This window comes from Mycteria americana, chromosome 2 (genome assembly GCF_035582795.1).
Source record: "Mycteria americana isolate JAX WOST 10 ecotype Jacksonville Zoo and Gardens chromosome 2, USCA_MyAme_1.0, whole genome shotgun sequence".
In the NCBI taxonomy this organism is placed as follows: Eukaryota; Metazoa; Chordata; class Aves; order Ciconiiformes; family Ciconiidae; genus Mycteria; species Mycteria americana.
Window position 1 is genome coordinate 19,981,087 of NC_134366.1, and position 21,802 is coordinate 20,002,888.

The following is a 21,802-nucleotide window of genomic DNA, read 5'->3' on the forward strand; positions in this document are numbered from 1 at the left end:
TGCTACTTCATCAGTTCAAAAGCAACCAATATTGCTGATGTGATAGCATATTCACAGATTAAAAAGCTTCCTAACTTGGACTTCCCTCCACTCCCTTCAGGGAACAGAACAGATGGGGAAAGGAAGCCCAAAGAAACTAATTTGCAACATTGCTGTAAAAATGCTTTAAAATCTGAGCTGATCTTCCCCATCTGTGTAAGGCATGCTTTTTTTTATTTTTAATCTTCTTACCACTGTAAATTAAAGCAGCCTGTGACTTGCCTTCTACATTGCTAGGAGATAAGAGCAGCAAGACTCCTGTAAACAGAACTGATCAAACCTTACTTGTTCATTTGGTCTAACAGTAGTGTTTCCTGGTAAGCAGTTTCAGTAGCTCCCCAGGACGTAGCTCTGTCTCAACTTATTTTGTGGTTTATAGACACAGCCCAAGCCTGGGAATGTTTCTCTGTGCCAGCCACTCATCAACAGTCTGATTGCCTAGAGTCTGAATCATCAAACCTTGACAGCAGCAGCCTCTTTCCTGGCTGCATAGATGACATCCCCTGATCTCGTTGTGGTTAGTCCTGAACCTGGCAGGTAACTGCGCCGCGGAGGTGGAGGAGGTGGAGACTTGGTAAGTTTGTCATTATCCTGTTCTCCATCAGGGACTACTTCTGCAAGTAAACAGAGCAGCACAAAGTGAGCATAGGTGAAGGAGGAAAAAAAGTATTTGCATCCCTGCCTCAATTGGAAAGGAAAACATGTCTTAAAAGGTCCTGCTGCTGAATATACATGAATAGAAACACATTTGGGATTCAAGTAGAAACGCCTTGAACAAAAGCAGACAGTGCTGCACTTGCGCAGAGAAACCACGTCACTTCACCCAGAAATTTTCAGCAAAGCTCTTGTCGCCCATGTCACTGTGACTGGGTTTCAGCCCTTGGTGTACAAGTGTGACAGCACAGCACACTTCTGCAAATCAATCACTTGTAAAGAAGCATGTAAGGCGCAGGTTCAGCTGGGTACCTGCTTACAGATAGTGCCACTGTAGCCTCCTTTGAAAGTGTGGCCACTGATGTGGCTACTAGCAAGACACCAAGCCTGGAAGCTTCTTGTCATTCTCAGATATTCTGAAGCAGCCAGCACACATTTCTGTTCTGCCTGGGAGGTGCTGCCGGCAAGGTGCTAGGAGAAGAGCTGAAGAGTTTTGTCCATCTTATAGTTGGACAAAACTAGCTAGAAGTTCAGACAAAGGCTGAGAGGGAAAATGTAAACACTGCTCTGGAGATGCCACCTCTCCAGTTCAATGAGTCCTCTTTGCCTCTGAGCAGGGCAGGGGAGCACCAAGGGCAACTGCACTTGCTTCTCTTCTAAGACAGCATTTGTTTTCACTTTACTTACTACTAACTATTCCAGGAATGCACAAGTTTGCCTTTGAATTATCATATAAGAGCCCTATAGTACATTTTGCTAGCCCACTAAGATTCAAATACTAAATCCAATAGCTGAGCAGAGCCAGCCCTTGCTTTCCGAGGAGCATCTTCCAACAGCAGACCAGTTTCTCAAACTGGTATTTCCCCACCACGATGTTTCCCTACCCAGCTGCCAATTCCTCTTCCCCACTGTCACTGGATGGCATTTTTTCCAGAAGCAGCGTTACATTGCTTGGGACCTGTCCCTATGTGTTTCTGGTCACAGGCTAAGCATCATATATGGCAACAGCCACCATGTTCACACTGCTGTTTACAATGTTTGTTTTCAAGAGTGAGAGAACGACGTTTCTGCAGCTACTCAGTGTTATATAAACAGCTGGAATAAATATAACCCAGAAAGATAAAACCTCCTGCTTTTGGGATTACCCAGCTGTTTAGGGCTAAGTATTCCCTCTGGGCAAGTTATTGCATAACTGCCCGCTCCCAGGGCTGTGTCAGGCTCCTCCGACACACCAGACGGCCCCTAGGGCTGGACAGAGCCCTTGTCTGACCCAGCCTCATCTTTGTTCCCTTCTTAGCTCAAATGTTCTTTGAAACTGCTTAAGCTTAAAAAAATGCTCTTTTGTATTATCTCCCTCCCTTGCTTATCTGGCACTCACTTGCAGGATTGCAACAAGAGTGAATTTCCAGATTCACTTTACATTAGACCACTTCTTTGGTCAATATGCACCACTAAGTTTTTTGTCACATCAGATGTACTGCTGCTGTAAAATCAGAGTAAATCTCTAAGATGGTGTTTAGCAGACTATGAGGTGGGGTCTGAGCAAATCGCTACTCCTTTTAATGGGCTCAACCCATTACTCTCAAACTGGTAGCAGCTCTGACTGCAAGACCGCCAAAGTTTTTCTCACACTTAGTAAGAGCAAGGCTGGATGAAAGACATGGAGGACACAAAGACAGAATGATTCCTACCATCTCGCTCACATCTGTGAGACATTCATCCATCTCCATCTTTGTCAGTTTTGTCAGTGAGTGGCAGGTGCACAGGCTGTCGAAGGCTAATCCCCTCACATCCCTTAACTGGAGTCATTAAGGAGAGGTTGTTGTGGGGTTTGCTCACAGTCAGTGCAACAACACCAGGCAAGATGTAAAACTTCAAAGCTGGATTTCTATTTTCTTTACTAAACAATTTTATTTCCCCAATTTAAATGGGAAGGGAAAAAAACTTTGGAGGAAAAAAAATTGAGGAAAAGACCTTATTCTAATACTTTTTTTTTTTCCTATGGCTGAGTTCTTCTAGCATATTTACCTAGGGAGGAGTAAATGGACAAGTACAATTCACTCAGTCAGAGACTAACCATGATCAAAACTGCTACTTTATGGAACCTTCTTTGGTGCCAAAGGGCTCAGCGCTTCTGTGAACAAAATGGGAGTTGTTCATTGCCAGCCACTTCACTGAACTGAAGCATTCTTCAACAGGCCAGCCAGACTGGAATGAATTTCCCCCACCATAGAAATTTCTACTTGCACCAAAAAAATCCAACATGTCTTAAAATGATCTCAAAACAATAATACCTGCCTTAAGGCAGCCTTTGTAGTCAAATAAGCAAACTGTCTTTAATGGAAGCTACTGATCACTCAGCACTTGCAAAAATCAGGGTATTCTCACATACGGAGGCACAAAGAGAGATGAAGGAGCCCAATTTCTAATGTACATGCTAGAGACATTCCCCATATTTTTTATCGACCAATCTTGATAATGAATACGAGTTAGAGTCAAGACATTAAAGAAGTATTTAGAGAGTCATCTGCAAAATTGTGTAAAGTGTGTAATTTTACTTTGTTTTGTGCTTTGCAGGGGAAAAAAAAGAGTTTCTTAATTGGGTTCTGTGTGGAGAATGGCTGAGACAACGTATTCTGGCAACACGACCTATCTGGCTTCTGCAGCAAAGCCAATAGAGGACTCCGCTAATTTATGGCCAAACTGTCTTATGCACTATATTAGTAGGTAGGTGGTCTCTCTTTCCTTTTGTTGCTCAGTTTTCTAGTCTACAGCAGATTGATATTGAAATTTTCATCTTGAATCACAGAAGAGTTGGGTGGCATGTGAGATATTTAATCAGATATTAAGGAAAAGTTTTGCTGTTCCCTTATTTATGTTACTATTACAGGACTCATTATGCACAACAGAAGGCAAATGTCTCAATCTCATCAAATTTCTCCTTAAATCTGCTGGCTACACACTGCAAAATTGTATTCTAGAAGTGGATCAGTTAACTATGCAAGTTACAAAACTTCTCCGTTATGTGTTCTGCACTTTTTAAGATGTCACAGCTCACTGCACCCATATGGTATTTATTTTCACTGACATTTTCTATTTATGCCACACATTATACAAGATAATTGTGTTGATAGCCAGTAACCTCACTGAACGGTGCCAGAATTGTAAAATTATTTTATGGGGTTCAACAGAATTTATTTTAAACATGTATGTTGTGAAACATCCAAGGAGCCACAACTTGTCAGCGCTAAAGGTGCGCCCAGAATGAAATGCTGGATCCAAAAACACTCTTCCCAAATTCTATATGAATTTGTGTACAGAAGCCCCAGGGCATGGTTCTGCAGCTATTTACAACCTTGGCATGCCAACCCCTTCTGTGCAGCATGCAACTCTGGTCTCCACAGCTCCAGAAGGACAAAGTAGAGTTAGAGAAGGGCAACTGACATGAGCCTGGGGAGGGAGCAGCTGGCCTAGATGGACAGACCAGAAAGGCTGAAAGTTTGCAGTCTGGAGCCCACGGGGCAGGCTGAGACCTCCAGGATGTGATCAAGGTTTATACACTGCCTTCCTGATTTTATAAAGGGACTGCAGAGATGTTGTTTGCCAAATTGCAGAATATTAGAACTACGGGGAACTCAGTGAAGCCAGTATGAGATCATTTTAAAACAGATGAAGGAAAGCTCCTTCACAGGATGGGGAGTGAGCTCCTAGAGCTTGCTGCCACAGCAGTGTGGAGACAAATGGTATAAGCAGGTATAGAGGAATTACTGGATAAAAGGTTCATAATGAATATGAAAAAGAGGAGGCTGGGATATTCCCTCTAATATCAATTGGAGGTGCTGGGGGAGTGCTAGCAGACTGCAGAAGGTGGCCAGGTTCTGTGCTGCCCACAGACAGTATCTCCCATTGCCTCTGTCAGAGACAGACTGCTGAGCCGGATGGACTATTGCTAAGTAGCTGGGTAAGAATTTTGCAGCTGACTCATGTTTGGCTAATGAGGTAAATCCAAGGTTTGGCTCAGGCGTCTTCTTTGTTCCTTGAGCTCTGAAGAAATTCAGACATGGATTTGTATGTTAAATTGTGAAAGAAATAGGACTGGAAGGACACCCCATCATCCTGCTACCACAAAGTAGCTCTACCTATATAATTCTTGATCAATGCTAGTCTAAGCCATTCTCTCCAATGATGGGGGTCTTACAGCCGCCTCATTGCCTCATACAGCCTTCTTCAGTGCTTCACTTTCCTTATCATTATAAGTTTTTTCCCTAACACCTAACCTTGATCTTCCTGGTTGCCATTGCCAACTTCTACTGCTGTTCTACCCACACAAAGCAAGTTGGTCTTTTCTTTTTTAGGCAGATTTTTCTGTATTCAGAGATTGCTTTGTCTTTCCCCAGACTTCGCTTCCTCATGCTAAACAAAACCAATTCTTTCTTTTTTGTTCCCCAGAGATCATGTTTTTTTAGGGCTCTGGTCATTATCATCGTTGTCCTCTTGACTGCCTCCTATTTGTTCAGTCTTCCTTGAAGCCCAAAACATTGAGTTTGGGAATTTCTATGTAAGAGCTCACCACTGCTGAGCGGATTCATGTGTCTTACAGATACTCCTGTTCATCTCATTATGATGTTTGTCTTGTTTTGCTACAGGGTCACAGTCTGACTCACGTTCAACTTGAAACTCGGTATATCTGTATCATAGCTGTGGACAGCTAGAATGCTTACTGTGAAAGTCACTCTCATTCATTCCTACATATCTATCCACTTGCCCAAGACAACTCAGTTATGTAGCATCACAGGTCATTTTCAGACCTCTGAGGGATGCATCCAAAACACTGGTTGTATTTATAGTTTAAGATTATGATAGTAGCAAGGATTGTTAAGATCAACCAGTCTGACTTTCCACTTAACATAGGCTCAAGCATTTCTTTAAGCAGGTCTTGCATCATGCACAGAGCTTGTGCTTAAGCAGCCTTTCAGAAAGAAACATAGTATTGCTTAAAGATTTGAAGTGGCAGAGAATCCCATATGTTCATAATTAAACCTCAGTGATTAGTTATTCTAAATGTTAAAATTTGACAGCTAATTTTTAATGTGGCTGTTTCTAGCTTCAGCTTCCAATTGCTGGAACTTGTCGGAACATGTTCTGCAAAGTTAAAAGGCCTCCCTACCCTCAGAAACCTCAGGCATGTCTTGATCTTACTTTGATAACAAATATGTCTACCAAAGAAGAGCTTTTTAGGTTTCTGATGGTAAGGTCATTTGTGCTCAATCTCTTTGTGGTTCTTTCCAGAGCTCTCCATAATGCTAAACTTTTAAGTGCAAAACTGAACAGAGTTCACACACCAAACTTTTAAGTGCAAAACACACACTAAACTTTTAAGTGCAAAATCACTGCATCCTATCCCTGCATTATTCCTCAGGGCTGTACTCACAGGTATGATCAAGAACACAGAAATCTGTAAACTGAAACCATTTTAGAAAGTAGAAAAAATAACCTCTCTTTTCCAGATATGCAATCCTTTAGCACCATTTACTCTAGCAAACCTTACCTGAGACTTCTAGCTTTTCCACTGCATCCCCTTTAGGCAGGGCTGCTGGCTGGGGAGGCATCTCCAGGTTAGGAATTGACTTCATTATATTGGCCTGGGCCTCTTCCAAGAGCTTTTCAAATTCCTTTCCATTATAGTGATCGAGATTTTGTCTTTTCTCTTCCCATTTCTTTTCAGCTTTCTAGACAAAAACAGTAAAGCACCTATTTATTTCTCTGACTTCTGTTATGATCACTTACTTTAAAAAAAATCCATGTGTAAACATTATAGGTCAATATGGATAGATTCTTTCAGTTCTAGTCAGCAACTAGAGGAAATAAATTAACACTAATTGTACACTGGTTCTGACTTCCATTGTACTAGATATGGCACAAACACATGACAGACTGACAGTGGCCACTGCTCGCTAAAGGAACAAAGGCAAAATTTAAATCTGGGTCACTGCCTTACTATATCACGCTGGTGATTAAAGTGCATGTCTGTAATAAGACATGAGAGTTCACTTGTGGGTTTTCTCAATATCTCTGTGTGAAACCACTGGAACTTCACACTCTTTCGCTTTTACCTCACACATAATGAGGGATATGGAGATTAAAGAGTGAATGAAATCCACTGATGCAAGTGTTGCCAGAGAATCATATGTTATTGTTAAAAAATAAGGTATTCTAAAAAAGAAGTGAGGGTTTTTTGGTTTTTTTTTTCTTTTTTTTTTTTTTTTTTTTTTTTTAATATAAAGGTTATTTAAAAAACACAGTTACTCATTTTGGTTACACGTTATTATCCTGTTGCATTTAAAATCAGAGGGTATCTTCAGAAGTGCACGGTGTAGTTATGGGTTAAGCATATAAATACCCAGAATGCATTTGAAGAATCCCACCTGCAGTCTCACAAGTGAGACTGGGAGCTCAGCCCCAGAGAGAGGACAACTAGTTGAGTAGAATACACCGTACCTCAATTGATACAGCTCGGTTTCTGGTACTTGCACTGTGAATTTCCTCAATGAAAAGACTTTGTATGGTGGTGCCATTGACAGAGACCTGTGGTGCTGGCGTGGGCTGGGATCCTGTTGGGGGCTCTTGCGGGGGGGCTGGTGGGGTGGCTGAGGGGTGGCCACCCGCCTGCACACCTTCGTTGTGGCTGGCTGCAGTGGGTGAACCCTGGGCATGGTTGACCAGGGCTGATGAGTGCTGAGACTGATGGATGACAACAGGCGAGCTCTGTACATGATGGACTGTCATTGTTGAGAAGGGGATGACTTCTGACTTGACTGATGACACCTGGGACTCTGATGTGATTGCTGTGAGGTTTTGCTGTGTGTGTCCCTGGGCGTGCTTGAGCTCCTCCTGGTTTTTCAGAGCATCAGTTGCAGTGGCCTTTTCCATAGCAGAGTATTGCACGGCTTGGGATGGATCCACACCCCTCAGCAGTCCTTCTGTAACATGTCTGCCCAGCCAAATTGAACACAACAGCGTGGTACATGGTTAGCATACAAGTGAGTCATGAGCAATACTTAACAATGAACTTTTGCAAGGGAAAAGCACCTATATCAAAAACATCAAAATGGTGTTTTTTCTTCCCGATGCTCTCAGTTGTGTGATTTTATAGCTTTCTCTCAGAGTCAGGGACTCAGAGTTTTAAAGAGGCCACTCTAATTAGGATGTTTTTGCCTTTTAAAATGTTTACAAACCCTCGTGGATGTACTGGCACTTTTTGACCAAACCATGAGTTACAGTGGGTTGATTTTAAAGGGAGAATTGAAATCAGCTGACTTAAATTTTATATGCTGTATCTAGCTAAACAAGATGTTCCTGGACTATTAGCACAGAAAGTAGTAGTTACATAGAACGTGAGGTAGCAGTTTGGCAAATTGCCAAAACAAAGCCTTCAAATGACATTTCACAAAGGTCTTGTCTGTCAAGAGTTTGGGGTAGAATGAGCTGAGGATGTAAAGAGTCAACTATTTCTGGCAGCTAGCTGTGAAATGGCTGAGCTTCGGAGTGTAGCTAGCCATCAAATGTCATCAGTTTTTCCATTACTGAAACAGATATTATGAGGCTTAATACGTAATTTCGCTGCAACAAATTACTTTTGGTAAAACTTTGGCATGCAAAGCTTATTGGTTTTTTTCCCAAACAGGGCGAGACAGGAAATAACTGTAGTCATTTTTAAGAAAAGGCAACTAATATGAAAGGATATAGATGTTTATCTACATGGAAAAATAAGTGACGGTTCTTAAAAGACCTGTTACATAAAGCATTTTATCTATCTGCCAGTACTGGCAAATCCATTTTACATATCCTCCAGGATATATGGAAACAATGACAACCCTACATTCCTTAGAATAATCGTAGCAACAATAGGCTTATGACTTACATTTTCTTGTAATTGAAGTAAAATTGAGACCACCACCACTGACAGTTTGGCCTGATTCACTGGTTTTGAGTAGGAATTAAATCCAATGCCTATTGCCTCACATAAATCAAGTCATTTGCTGCTCATATATTCTGACAAACATAGCTAAACACTGGCACTTAGTGGATACAAATTTTATCTAATAGTCCAACTTTCTCTAATGCATCTTCCTTGCAAAGAACAGAATAAAAAATTTGCATAAATTCAGAAGCATATTGAAAAATATTTCTTTCTTTCAGAAGGTTTAAGTTATCTTTATCCACTTAGAATCTCTTCTTGTTTTATTTCTTACTGTTACATTTTTGGGGATGCATGTTTCAGTGTCAGAGAATATTCCTATTAGCTTAGATTGCTGTAAATGCCTACAGTTAATTAGCTCAGATATGGGACTGATGCCACACCGTAAGCCTTCTCATCCAGGTACTTTCCAAATCTGGAAGTGTTGAGTTCAGAGGGAGCTAGTTTCAATCATAAGATCTTGACAACTGGGGCTGTTGGTCAGAACAGAACCACTGCACAGAGCACAGGAAAGGTTAATTTGATTTCCCTTGAAAGTGCTCTAGCAAGAATCTATAAAATACTGCAAGCAAGTTGCATTTCTCAAAATCGCCTGGGGAGAGGGGGAGAACCCAAACCCGAAAGCTGTTCCAGCCCTGCTTGAGGAAATTCTTTCGTTTTGAAGAAAAAAAAAAAAAAAATCACCTCCTGAGCATGGTAAGGATATCGGTCATGCTGCGCACACGTTTCAGCAAGCTGTCTAGCTTGTGTGGTTCTTCCTTTAGGAACCTCACGGCTTCTACCTCAATCCGGAGGATCGCACGCATTTTATTCTGCAATGTTGGGAACTCTCCTGCAAAGACAACAACTGTGAAGCTCAAGAGGAAATGACAAAAGCCATGGGGAGAAACAGATGATGGGGTGAATTTTAAATAGTTGAGTGTCTACCTCTCTCCAGGGGCCGTGCAACAAGCTCCTTAATCCCAACTTTAAATCTTTTTGGAAGTGAAACCTAATGCCCCCAGATCAAAGGCAAAACTGTTCTCAGCCAGCGTGGTTAAAAGAGAAGAACCAAAAGTAAAAAAGTACATACCTTTCAGGGTGGCAACAGCTTCTCCCACTTGACGCAAAAGAAAGGCTCCATCTTCAACATCTTTCAGTGTAACTGTCTTGCTGGAAGCGGTGGAGTCCCTCTTCAGGTCTTCAACAAATGCCTCCAGCTCACTGGCAAAACAAAAAAAGTGGACACAAAATGCAAGCAGGATTTTCACATTACAATCAAGTATATGTAAATTAATGGACTAAACTAAACCAGAAACCTCAGCTGTGGCATCTTTAAATCCAGTACCACGGGCTGAAAAAACAACAGGATACCATGAGGGAAGGTGAGGATGCTGGACATTCATGCTCACAGCATAGGAACAGGCTTGTAACTAGCCCAAGTCATTGATTTCTCTGACACGCTGCAGATGTGCAGAGTATATTGACCTCAGAGCAGCTGCACTACGAAGGGCAGGTGGGGTGGTGAAACACATCTAACAGCCAGCCCTCTGGGGATGCAAATCCTAGAAGGGTACAGACACACTGTACCACTGCATCCAGTACTGGTTCGCACCTTGCATTTTCTCATTGCTGATGACATGCAAAGGAATGCCCAACAGTGAAGTAACTACCCAAAAACTGGCACTAATGGCCCCTTGCTGCAACCCTGTTTATCTGCCAGGTCCTGCTAGACAGGATACAGAGTCCTGTTTCCACAAATAGCCAGACTGAAACAGCAAGTGTGCCTTGTGTGCTTGAATGCTCTTGCTCAGCATTTGGATTCAAGAATGAATCACTTCAGATGTTTTTTCCAACCAGTGCTGTCCCATGCTTCCTCCGGCTCCATCTAGTGCTTCCTTGTCACCTTTCCCAATATTTTTTCCAGAGCTTCCATACTTCACGTAAACTTTCACAATCCTTCAGACACATAAACTTTATTTTTGTTTTGGGGGAGCCACTTTTTTTCCATTTAAGGTTGAGACCACATTGCTTTAGCTGGAGTTTCCACACAGAAGCTTAAAAATTTATCAAAAAAACCCTGAAATGCATTATGCGCAACTATACAAACACCCATGCGAATACCTTAAAAGGATCATCTCTTGAGTATTTATTCTAAGAGAAAATCACCTCTATTAAGATACCAAATTACTAACAGGAATATTCTAAGAAGCAGTTTAAGTGCATGGTAGAAAACAATGCAAAGCAAACTCTGAACTGACAAATTGGCTACAAATCAGCTACTCATTTTACCCTAATTTTGGGCCCCATTTCTCGCATCCACTCAGGTAGCAGTTTTGCAATTGCTGTTAAAGAACCAAGGTATGGGCTGATTGCCTGAAAAGGGGTAGGGGAAGACTGCCTTCTGCACCAACCGCAGGTCTTGCATTTCCACACACTTCCCTTGTGCCAGCACTGCCATGCAAATCCAGCAGAAAATTACTTATTTTCAGCCAGGTCACTTCCTAGATCCATGTCCATGGATAGGCGACATGAGGAGGAAAAGAGAGGAGTAGGTGGCCAGTAATGGGATAAAAAGGAGAAAATCCCTTGGTGCACCATTCCGCATTTAGGTCAATTTCAGTTGAAGCACAGTCACACAGAACAATAAATGACAACACAATAGTACTTCTCATATACAGAGAAACAGAAATAGTAGCAGGATCTGAACATCAAGTGCACACAGTAAAGAGTTCATTTCCATCCAAAGACTAAAAACTTTAGAAACTATAAAACAATTTTGAATTAAGAATCATTAAGTTGCTTCTGAACAGATCACAAACAAGTGGAGGTAAATGATCCTGTTCCCATTTTAAGACCACTTCTCCCAAAGACTCTGCCTTGAGAAAGACAGGTGGAGTCACGATTTCCACTAGCACAAGCACACTTGCAGGAAACAATCCAAGGGACCACACGATGGCAGCAAGGGAACGTTTCTCGGGGTATTTTTCCAGTGGAAGAGGCTCTGATAATGCAGATATCTGCTGTCTCTGTGTCTGTCTGTCTTTGCAATAAAGAGCACAGATACAGTCTAGGAAAGAGCTGGAAAAATAATTCGGCTTTCCGTCACTTACAATGCAAAGGCTCCTGCCCTCCAGAATGGTGCTCTACAGTCATGCATCCTCCCTACTCTTAATGCCCTGATACCGGCACTCAGGCTAGGCAGTGCTACTTTGGGAATCATGGGGTACACCACCCCCCTTTTGTAGATCAGCTCTGGAAAAGCAGCTTCTCAGATATTGGCATCAACCAGGCAACAAAAAAGATAAGGGCAGAAGCTTAAATTTGTTCATGGGTGGAAAGAAGAGAAAGGAACAAACACAGAACAGCATTATGATGTTTTGGTAGGTTTATGATTGCTGGAAATGTAGGGATAAAGGAAAGACTTCCAGGTAGCAGACAATGGCTTTCCTTCCCCTTTCTTCTTTGAGCAGAAATGGAAGGGTCATCACAAACCCCTTTGATTCCATACAGTGATACTATCAAACAAGACTGATCCTGAAATTACTCAGGGGATACCATATTACACTGCCTCATGTTGCTAACTACAAGGGAAAAGAAACTTCAGCCCTCAGGAGCCAAAGTTTGAAACAGATCCAGTGGCCTCCAGCATTTCTTTTCTGTAACTAGGGAAACAACTTGGCTTTATAGATCGGACCGAACAAACTCAATTAACAAGACACTCACCTTAATGCAGTTTCAGAAGGCTAATACGAGATAAATTATTTTTCTGCATCTATGTTTTACACAGGGGAGCTGAGGCAAACTCTTATGCTGAGATCTTTCTTTAGGCAAAAAAGCATCAGAGGATCTGTCTCAGATTGCAGGTTACAAAATGAACTGACAAAATTAATAGTAACAAATCACACAGGCCAGATGGTATTTGCCCTGGAGTTCAACAGCAACTCGAGGGTGAAACAGTTGAACTATTAACGCTAAACATCTAACTTCTTGATTAAAATTGCTTTGGCACCAGCATAGTGGAAAGTGTCAAAGATGATACAAATAAATTTTTTAAAAGGGGATGGAGCTATCCAGGGAACTGTACTCTGGTGAGACTGACACCCAGACTGGTGTAATTGACAGATAACAAAATAAAGAATAAAGAATAAAGAATAAAGAATAAAGAATTAGTGGAGCAATGATAAACATGCTGTGTTAGGGAGGAATTAATGTGATTTGTGTAAAGGGAAGGTAAATCTCACAAATACACAAGGAAACAACAAAACCATGCGGAAAAGCTATAGCCCAAAAGACTTTCAGCAAGGTATTTGAGCAAAAGCTTTCAAGAAAGCAAAGTTGCCATGGGACAAGAGAGGAAATCCTCTCATGGATAAAGTACTGGAAGTAAAGGGAAGGGATCAATGAACAACTTACTCAATGAATGTAGTTTGCTGCTGGGTTCCACAGGGATCAGTGCTAGGGCTGGTGGTTTTCAACATATTATAAATTATTTAGAAAAGGGGATGAATAGTATAGTAAAAAAATCTCAAAAGGATATTAAATTATTCAGGGGAATGAAAATAAAAGGTGACTGCAGAGGGCTGCAGATAGACCACCTGATACTAATTGACCAGGAAAAAAACAAAGATTAAATTAAATCCTAATAAATGTAAAGTAATGCTCATGAGAAGAGAAAAAATAAAAACAAGAACAACCCCACCTAAACCCAACAACATCCCCCAAACCTAAGTTTTTATACACAACAATGAACTTTGAACTGATAATCATCCCTTGTGAGTGAGAAGTTGGATTTGTAATGGAAAGCTCATGTGGGACATGAGGATAGGGGGACCATCACCATGCCACTGCATGAAGTCATGGCGTGCCTACATCAGATACAGCCATTGCAGGGCTCTCCTCTCTCCCCTTTCCCATCTCACAGATGTACACTAGAGTTAGAAAGGGCATACAGAAAGGCAACAGGATGATGAAATGTATAGAATGGTTTCTACAAGAGGAGCAACTAAGCAGACCAGGACTTTTCAGACTAGAAAAGGCATGATCAGAAAACAGAGTTGGGGGAGCATCTGAAACATCACGACTAGCATGGACAGGGTGAATATTCTGCTGTGCATAATTTAAGAGTTTGGGGATTGACTGACAGATGAAAGATTCAAAAACAAAAAAAAGAGGTTCTTTCTACCCCAAAAAGAATTACTCTATAGAATTCATTGCACCTAGATGCTCTACACAACCAAGTTTACATAAATTTTAAAAAAATGCATAAGTTCCTGAAAAGTAAACGATCCATGCAGAGCTTTTGCATATGAAGATACCATCTCTGACTTGCAAAATCCCTGAGCTACAAGTCATTAAAAGCAAGGAGATGCTCTCTGAGCATTTTGCCATGTTCTTATAACCTTTCCCAAGTATTTGCTACCAGTGGCTCTCCAAGACTGCTAGTTTTGTTTTGTTTTTACTGGAGTTTTGTTTTTACTGAGCATGGTTATTCTTATGAAAAAGTCTGATACTTTTCCTAACAAAAATATACATTGTAACTTATGATGGATCATATCCAATTAGACAGCTTGGATGTGGTTACAATTTAAATACTGTGTTTATGAAACCCCCTCTATTAAAATGCTTAAAATAATCTACAACATATAGTAGTTATACCTGTAACATACTCCTCACAACATAAATACTTCATTAGTCAATGTGTCATATCATCATAATTTGTCCTTGGTCTGGTAAATTTTAAGGCTAGTATCTACAACCCCAGAAGTGTCACATATGACATCTCTAGTGTTGAATCAAAAGACTAGATAGAAAAAAACCTACCCAGTTAATTCTGAGTACGTATTTCATTGTTACAACACTACGTTTAACAGTGTTCCTTAGATTTCATTAGATATCTCTGAACTGCAATCCTGCTACAGCTGTGACATACGGGCACACTTCTGTAGGCACCACCACGAATAGCTGCTCAACGGAAAACTTGCTCTGAAATGTACACCACCATTTCTGCTGTTTACCACATGAAACCACCAATATTTTTATTTTTTTATTTCCCAGCAATAATCTTCAGAATTGGAGAAAGGAGAGCTTTTTAAACTGAGATTTACCACTTCAGAGCAGTAAATACACTTTCATAAGTATTGCAGAAATCCTTAAGCTCCCTTGTCTTGCATGAAGCCGGTCTACTGATTTAGTCCTATGATTTAGGAAAGGTCAAGAGGGCAACAGTTGAAAGACTAAGAAATGGTAAATTTTTTGCCCTGTTGCTTTGCATTTGTTTATACATCTGCGCTGGGATCAGCTTAACTGAAAGTGCCTAAATAGAATGTTAACCTTTTTCTGAATACGGCCAGTGACATTTGATGTGTAATTTCGTGATGTATGCTCTTCATTATTAACAGCCATCAGCTGTTGAACTTAAAGCATTGTTGTCAGATGTGCTTTTTCTTTTGGACTCTGATCCTGCAGACGTACAAATACATGACAAAGAAATCTCATTGGACACAACTGATGAAAAATAATTGTTTGTGATTTAAGGTTTGTTTCTAGCATGTCTCTAAAAGGATTGAACTAACATTTACAGCCTATGAATGATCTAAGAAAGACACTTTCCTGTAACATTAACAAATGAAGTAGCACAGAAGCAGCAGAAACTCTGTGAACACAAAAAATTCCAAACACTGATAAAACAGGACCATATTGCAATCAAAGTCATATCCTAAATGAACATCTGTAACAACTAATGCCATTTGCACTTGTCCTCACTCTATCCATTTTATGAGGCAATGCGATAAACAGCCATCATACAAATTGTTTTTTCCACAGAGAACAAACAATCTAGAAACTAGGCAATGAGGTACACAGGAATAAAGTGATGAACAGGAGGGAAATTACTTAAGGCTACAACACAATGTTATTTAAGACTACAAACCAGCTGAGAGAATTATATACACTGGCATGGACTATTACTACACATTAAACTTTTCTTCACAGAAAACATACACTCCCTTAGAACATTCTACTTTGTCTTTACAGATGCACCATTTTTATTACAAATCTTATTCATCTGACAACACATTGATCAAAGGGAAAGATTTACTCTCCTTAGCTGTCCATAACTGTACTCCCATGGCTCTTCAATCATCACTTCCAATGACAAGCTGACTATAAAGTTTCACTCTATTATGGAGCAATTCTTCAGGTGTGAACTAAATGCAGTAATGAGAAATAATTAGTTATATAGCATCTTACAAATGTGAGTGTTAGAACTAGTTAAACTGTTTATTGATTTCAGCTTCATCTTGCCTCCTGCTGACTCTGAACATGGACTAAAACAAAAAACTGGATCCCACAAGTCTTGGTAGGCCAAAGTTTTGGGAAAAAAAAGAATCTTACAAAGCCTTTACAGAACAACAGAAAAAAGACAACAACAGTTAAATGTATAGAAATCCCAGTGAGTAAATTTTAGACAGAGACTGACATTGCTGACTGCCATTAAACTTCAATCCTCTATTTACGATCTTCCCCTACCTCTCCCATGCAATAGCCAAAGCATGCACTATTGAAATCTGATTTTCATACTTAAAGCCAAACTCATTATCTTCCTTTGCATCCATTTGCTCTTGAGGAAATTCCTCCCTCCTTCCCTAAAGCATAATACATAAAGCTGAAGGGGAGAGCTAGGGTAGCGAGAGGATTTCAGAAGATGAAGGTGGTCATGGTCCTTACAGTCATCTGTCCCTTTACAGGGGACTTCTGAAGAGGTTGAAACTCTTTGTACTGGTGGGACTTACCCAGTGGGCTGTGCTTAGAAGGCCTCCCAGTCAGGACCAGTGATTTGTAAAACACAGACATAGTTTTACAGCCCATATGTGTGCAAGGAAACACAGCTAAAACAGCATACACAGGTGCAGTTTCACTAAAGTTTTACGAGTTTTAAGTTTAAAGTTTTAGTAAACTAAAGTTTTCACTAAAGCTACTACTTTGTAGGAGAAAAAGTCAGGCAAAAGCAACAAATTCTAAGAGGTTTCTCAACCCACCATAATTTCTTTACAATCTTTTCTTCCTCGTTGAGGTATTTCTGCCTTTCTTGTTCCACCAGGTTGCGCTGTCGTTGCACAGGATCTTCAAGCCTCTTCACTGTTTCAATCATTTTGCCATTGATTTCCAGCTCTGCTTTCTTCACCATTGCCCTCAGCATCTCCTGGTTCTGCAGCTGTTGCACAAAAGAAATCAACTTCAATTTTTCCTGCTTGACTGACATCCCTGGCAACAGAATACATTGCAGAGCTCAGAAATAGGTTGGGATAAACACAGCCCTACAGCAAGAGAGAGTTTTTACCTTCTTCTTTCCCTCTTTAACTTTACCTATAAACATTATTCCATGAGGAAGTGTTGGGGGTGAGAAAAGCCTAAATCTGATTAACTTCTAACGTGTATATCTAACTTCCAGTTGCGAGCTGACGAACAAGAGATGTTGGGATCAGTACACCCCCTTCAGTGCATAGCTTCTGCAAGGATTGTGGCCCCTTTATTCTGCTCAGTTCAGCATGAATTAAGAATTAATCATGCCTCACAAGAATGCCGGAAGCTTGACTTCCACTTTGCGTGTATCTTGTAAGCTCATGCATCGCACTGCCCATACATGCCTGGTGGATAATCCCATACATTAATGACAAGGCTGGAATGCACTGCTGTTCTCAGAATGGAATTTTTCAGTCTCTCAAGTGGCAGAGGAAGGATTGTGCCATCCGTTGTAATCTGGTACAGACATACAGCTCATCTGCAATACATAAAACCTCCCTTACCCACCAAAAACCCACCCTTTATAATATGGTCATTTTCTGAGAACTGTAGAAGTCACACTTTCTTTCTTGTCTTAGCCTTATGTTAAGTATCTAAAGCATTAATTTTCTTACTGATATTAAGTTTGCAGAGCAAAACACAGATAAGAAAGCAAACTAGACTGTACTCTTCTGTGGGTAGCCCTAGAGCAGCTATGCCCCACACTCACACAAACCAAATCTGTTTAAGCCTCTTAGCGAATCACAAGATTCAAAGTGATAAGCAGGGCTCCATCTAGTCACAGCTTTAGGATATAGGCAATATGAACACAACTCTGTTAGCCCAGCAGCCTTCTCATACTTTAAGATTTTAAAAACCACCTGTGTCAATTGGGAGATGAAGTTCCAGTTTTAAAACTAGCAATTGAACTTTCAGCTGTCTTCTAAACATCCAGGCTTAACAGACAAACAACATTTAACATACAAAGTAAAACCACTGCCTAACAGGAAGAATCACAAAAATGGGTTACCTACAAGACAGTATAATGCAACAAGACTCCTTTTTACGTTGATTTAAGAGAATTCATGGGAATCAGAGAAAGAAAGCCTTTGCCCAGGTCATTCTTTCCAATCAGTACAGGCATTAGAGGAACAAACTCAACTCTCCCCTCTCGACTCTTCAGTCCTTGTGCCTGACTCTGCCTTCTCCAGTGACACAACTGTGATGAGAAGGAGGGTAACACTTCACTGAAAGTGTGTGTGGGGGTCTGAGCTGTGACAAGCAGGAGGTGTTAGCTCAAAACTCAGCTGAAGATAAGTGTTAGCAGTTAGGGAAAAAAATGAAGCTGGGAAACATTTGAAACAGCACAGATTTATAAACATTGTCAGCTGCTTTATACCAGACTGGATTCTTTTGAAGACAGTGCATATGTGTATTTTTCCCCACTATGGGATTCACGTTTGGGTTTGATAAATTAAAACCTCTTACAGCGGGGCCAGCACAGCTGAGACACACATCTCTTACGTTGTGCCTTATTTTCAAGAAGGAAAACATAAATGAATGAATGAATAAATGAATGAGCATGTAACACTTCAGTCATACAGATTATTCACAGCTCTTTAAAAAGCGGGGAAATTTGACACAGGGAAGTGACTCGGGAAATGTGAAACAACTGATCTGAGGTCAGTGAGAAGGTCAGTAACGGAGTCAGACTTAAGTCTCAGGTGTCCAGAATTTAAGTCATCTATGTTCCTCAGCTAGTAACAGTGACTCCCAGTAATACCAAAATTGAGTATGTGTGTGTGTGAGGTTGTGCAATGGCAGGTACACTTTTTTTTCTATTATGGGGGTATATAGGGGATCTATATTTATTGTAGTGACACCTACAGCTAAGGTGCTTGTCACTTCCATTTATGCAGTGCTTGAACAGTATTAGAAAGTTTCAGTCATAAAAGTTCATCCATTTCTGATAACACGATTAGGGAATAAAAATGTAACTCAGCAATATTTCAAAAAGCTTGTATGTTGAGAACTCCCAAACCTCAATGTTTGGAATGAGCTCTTGAAGTCTGGGAAATGACTCATCTTGGTATCAAAGAGATGTTTTTGCCATTTCTATGAAAATTCATGCAACACTTGGCTAGTTACCTGGTTTTTGTTCAGGCTTGGGGAACAGGGACAGAAGATGAGAAGGGAGAGGTACAGATGGGTGCAGAGAAAGAAGAGAAGGACCCAGGGGAGAGGAATAATTGTGGGTTTAAGCAGGGCAGAGTCACCAGCCAAAGGACAACATGAGGCAGGGCGAGCAGGAGCAGAGGGGAAGAGCTTTGGGTGAGGAAGAAGAGGCAGTCTCTGGCTGCTACAGCACATTTACCTCCATGTTCTGGAAATGAACTTGATTCTTACCTTTCTTCTGCCAGCAGGTATCAGATTTGAGACTCCCTGGCTAAGTGCACACCCCAATTGTCCCTCAGACCATCTCTGCCAGTTACTGCACCACCTCAAGTAGAACAAGTTCTATGGATCTGCCAGAGTTATTCTGGTTCCACAGAGTAGAATTTTTTGTACTTTAAGTTTGCTTGAAAACAAGCCAAATAAACAATCTTAGACATTCACACTTGAAAAGAAACTTTGTTAAAACAGTGTTCAAGTTCCAAAGTCAAGTGCCCAAAGGTAAGGAAAAGCAATGGAGGCTTTCCTGTCACCAAATGGCAATTTCTTGCTAATTAGAGTTAACTTGACTTATAACTGCAAGCAGCAATCAATCAGAAAGAAATTTAACACGCTTTTTTAGAATTCTAGCATCCTCTCCTACATTCATTACCCTTGGCTCTCACTCCCAGCCTCACCAATCTCTCCAGATACCTACCTTGTCCCTCTTCTTCGGCTACTGCTCCAGCCATTATCTATCACTGCTCTCTCACAAGTACCCCAGCACCGCCTCTGGCACCCACTTCAAGAATAATCGGATAATCAGCTTAGTTCACTTTGAACCAATTATTATCTATGAGACAGGTAACTGGAAAACCAAGTATTAGTTCACAGCCCTGCTTCTCATTAGAAGACAAGCATGACCTGTCCAGTGGGAGCCTCCCAGGCCCTGCTGGGAGAGACTTCTGGGCCACCCACCTCCCCACACACTACAGTGCACAGCCACAAACAGGCACTGACTGCCTGCAGCTCAGGATCTCTGTAGAATCTAATTATCTAATTCCTGAAGTTTGTTACCATACATAGATTAAACGTAGTCTCACCAATTCTATAATGCAGCTCAAAACATATTTGAATTTCTAATTCAAAGTTACACTTGTGAGACTGAGTGTCATATACCATTTATGACAGTATTATTATTACATTTTCTATCCTTTCTGCAGCACTCATTTCCCTGCAAATAATACACTGAGTGAAGGAAAAGCATGCATGCATACACATTCCTAACGCTGAACCTTTGTCATATTTAACTGCTTTTCCATTAAAATGTGTTCAATTAAAGAAAGGAAGGAATAGACAAAAAAAATTCAATGTACATATAACCTAATGATATATACCATGAACATGTACTCTAAGGCTTGGTTCAAACCTGCCACTAAGAGTTCTCATTCTCTGGGAGTGCGGAATGAACAACCCCACTGAACTCATCATGGGCTCCAGTCTTATCAACAACAAATGCATCCAGGCTAGGTTATAGCCTGTCTCTGGCAATGAGGAAAACTCCACAGCACCATGCAAGTAGTCCTTCTTGAGTATCTCTGAAAATCAGACCGCTTAAGGAAGATGCCAGTGGAGTAGCAAGAAGTGTATCTAACCTCTAGCAACAGCCATGATGCAAATGTCTTCATTTCAAGAATCTCTGGTTAAAATCCAACCACAGACTGAAACAGACTTAACTTTTGCATCTGGTAACATATACATTTAACTGGTGTATGAATCAATACATCTGGACCAATTGCTGCTGGGTATGTTTTAAAAAGAGGATTTTGCCAGCACAGACAAAGGCTACATGAATGAACGGGTCTTTTCCATCATGTGTTTCTCTGATTCTATTAAGCAAATGAAGAAGAACTTACAGTGATATCATCAATTGAAAATTGAACCGTAGTTAGTATTAAATATAGTTTTATGTGCTGTTCCTGTTTCTTAGTTATCCTGCCAACTGTTGTGCCTGTGCAATCATCTTTTTCAGTTCTTTGGAAGTGTTTCTTTTAGTCTGTCACTGTATGAAAAATTCACACAAACAGGAACAAACTGACTGCCAACCCAGGAGAAACAGTGAAAGTGAAAAATATGAAGTACTGTCAAATATATTATGCAAACAACCTGAAAAAAACAGAAAAATACTTTTCCCTTTTACTTAGAATTATCTTCCAAAAAACATAGAGCAAAAATTTTTTCATTGGAAGTGTGATATTTCAACACTCTTCAGTTTAAAACACTACCTGTTTCACTTGCTGCCCTACAAACTGTGAGCTCTTTTTCAAAATAATCCCACCCATTCAGGAAAGCCATGACAAAATCTCACTCTCATGAATGTAATTTATATGTAATATACTAAGGTTTCCCTTGAGCTACAGGTTCTTCCATCCGACTATCACAAATTTGCCCACTTCCTACTGGCATGATGCACCAAATTTGCTATCATTTTTGAAATAAGGGAAGCCAGCCAGAGTTAATGAGCACACTTGGGATATGTCCTTTTTTCCTTCTCAAGAATTCCTTGGCAGCATTGATTTGTGCAGATGGTACAAGTTTCTTCACTCCTGTGTGCCATAATGCTATATCTGATCAAAAGCAAGGTTACCGTGCCAGGCGGGGCCATGGAGACAAGGTGCAGCTGGGGAAATACCACCTCCTCAGTGAGCAGGCCCTGTG

The 21,802-nt window shown here is 40.7% G+C and overlaps 1 protein-coding gene across 17 annotated transcripts in view; it reads right to left on the reverse strand.

Annotated features, from left to right (window-relative positions):
- The window catches only part of KIAA1217 (KIAA1217 ortholog), a 372,206-nt gene that overhangs the window by 12,439 nt on the left and 337,965 nt on the right, over nucleotides 1-21,802 (reverse strand). For all 17 annotated transcript variants that reach the window (XM_075492659.1, XM_075492650.1, XM_075492651.1 and 14 more), the window contains 6 exons: nucleotides 16,690-16,865; nucleotides 9,744-9,874; nucleotides 9,356-9,503; nucleotides 7,192-7,684; nucleotides 6,242-6,422; nucleotides 499-653 (listed from right to left, as the gene is read on the reverse strand). In XM_075492659.1, coding sequence (XP_075348774.1) covers nucleotides 499-653; nucleotides 6,242-6,422; nucleotides 7,192-7,684; nucleotides 9,356-9,503; nucleotides 9,744-9,874; nucleotides 16,690-16,865 — 1,284 coding nt within the window. The remainder of the gene's footprint in view (nucleotides 1-498; nucleotides 654-6,241; nucleotides 6,423-7,191; nucleotides 7,685-9,355; nucleotides 9,504-9,743; nucleotides 9,875-16,689; nucleotides 16,866-21,802) is intronic.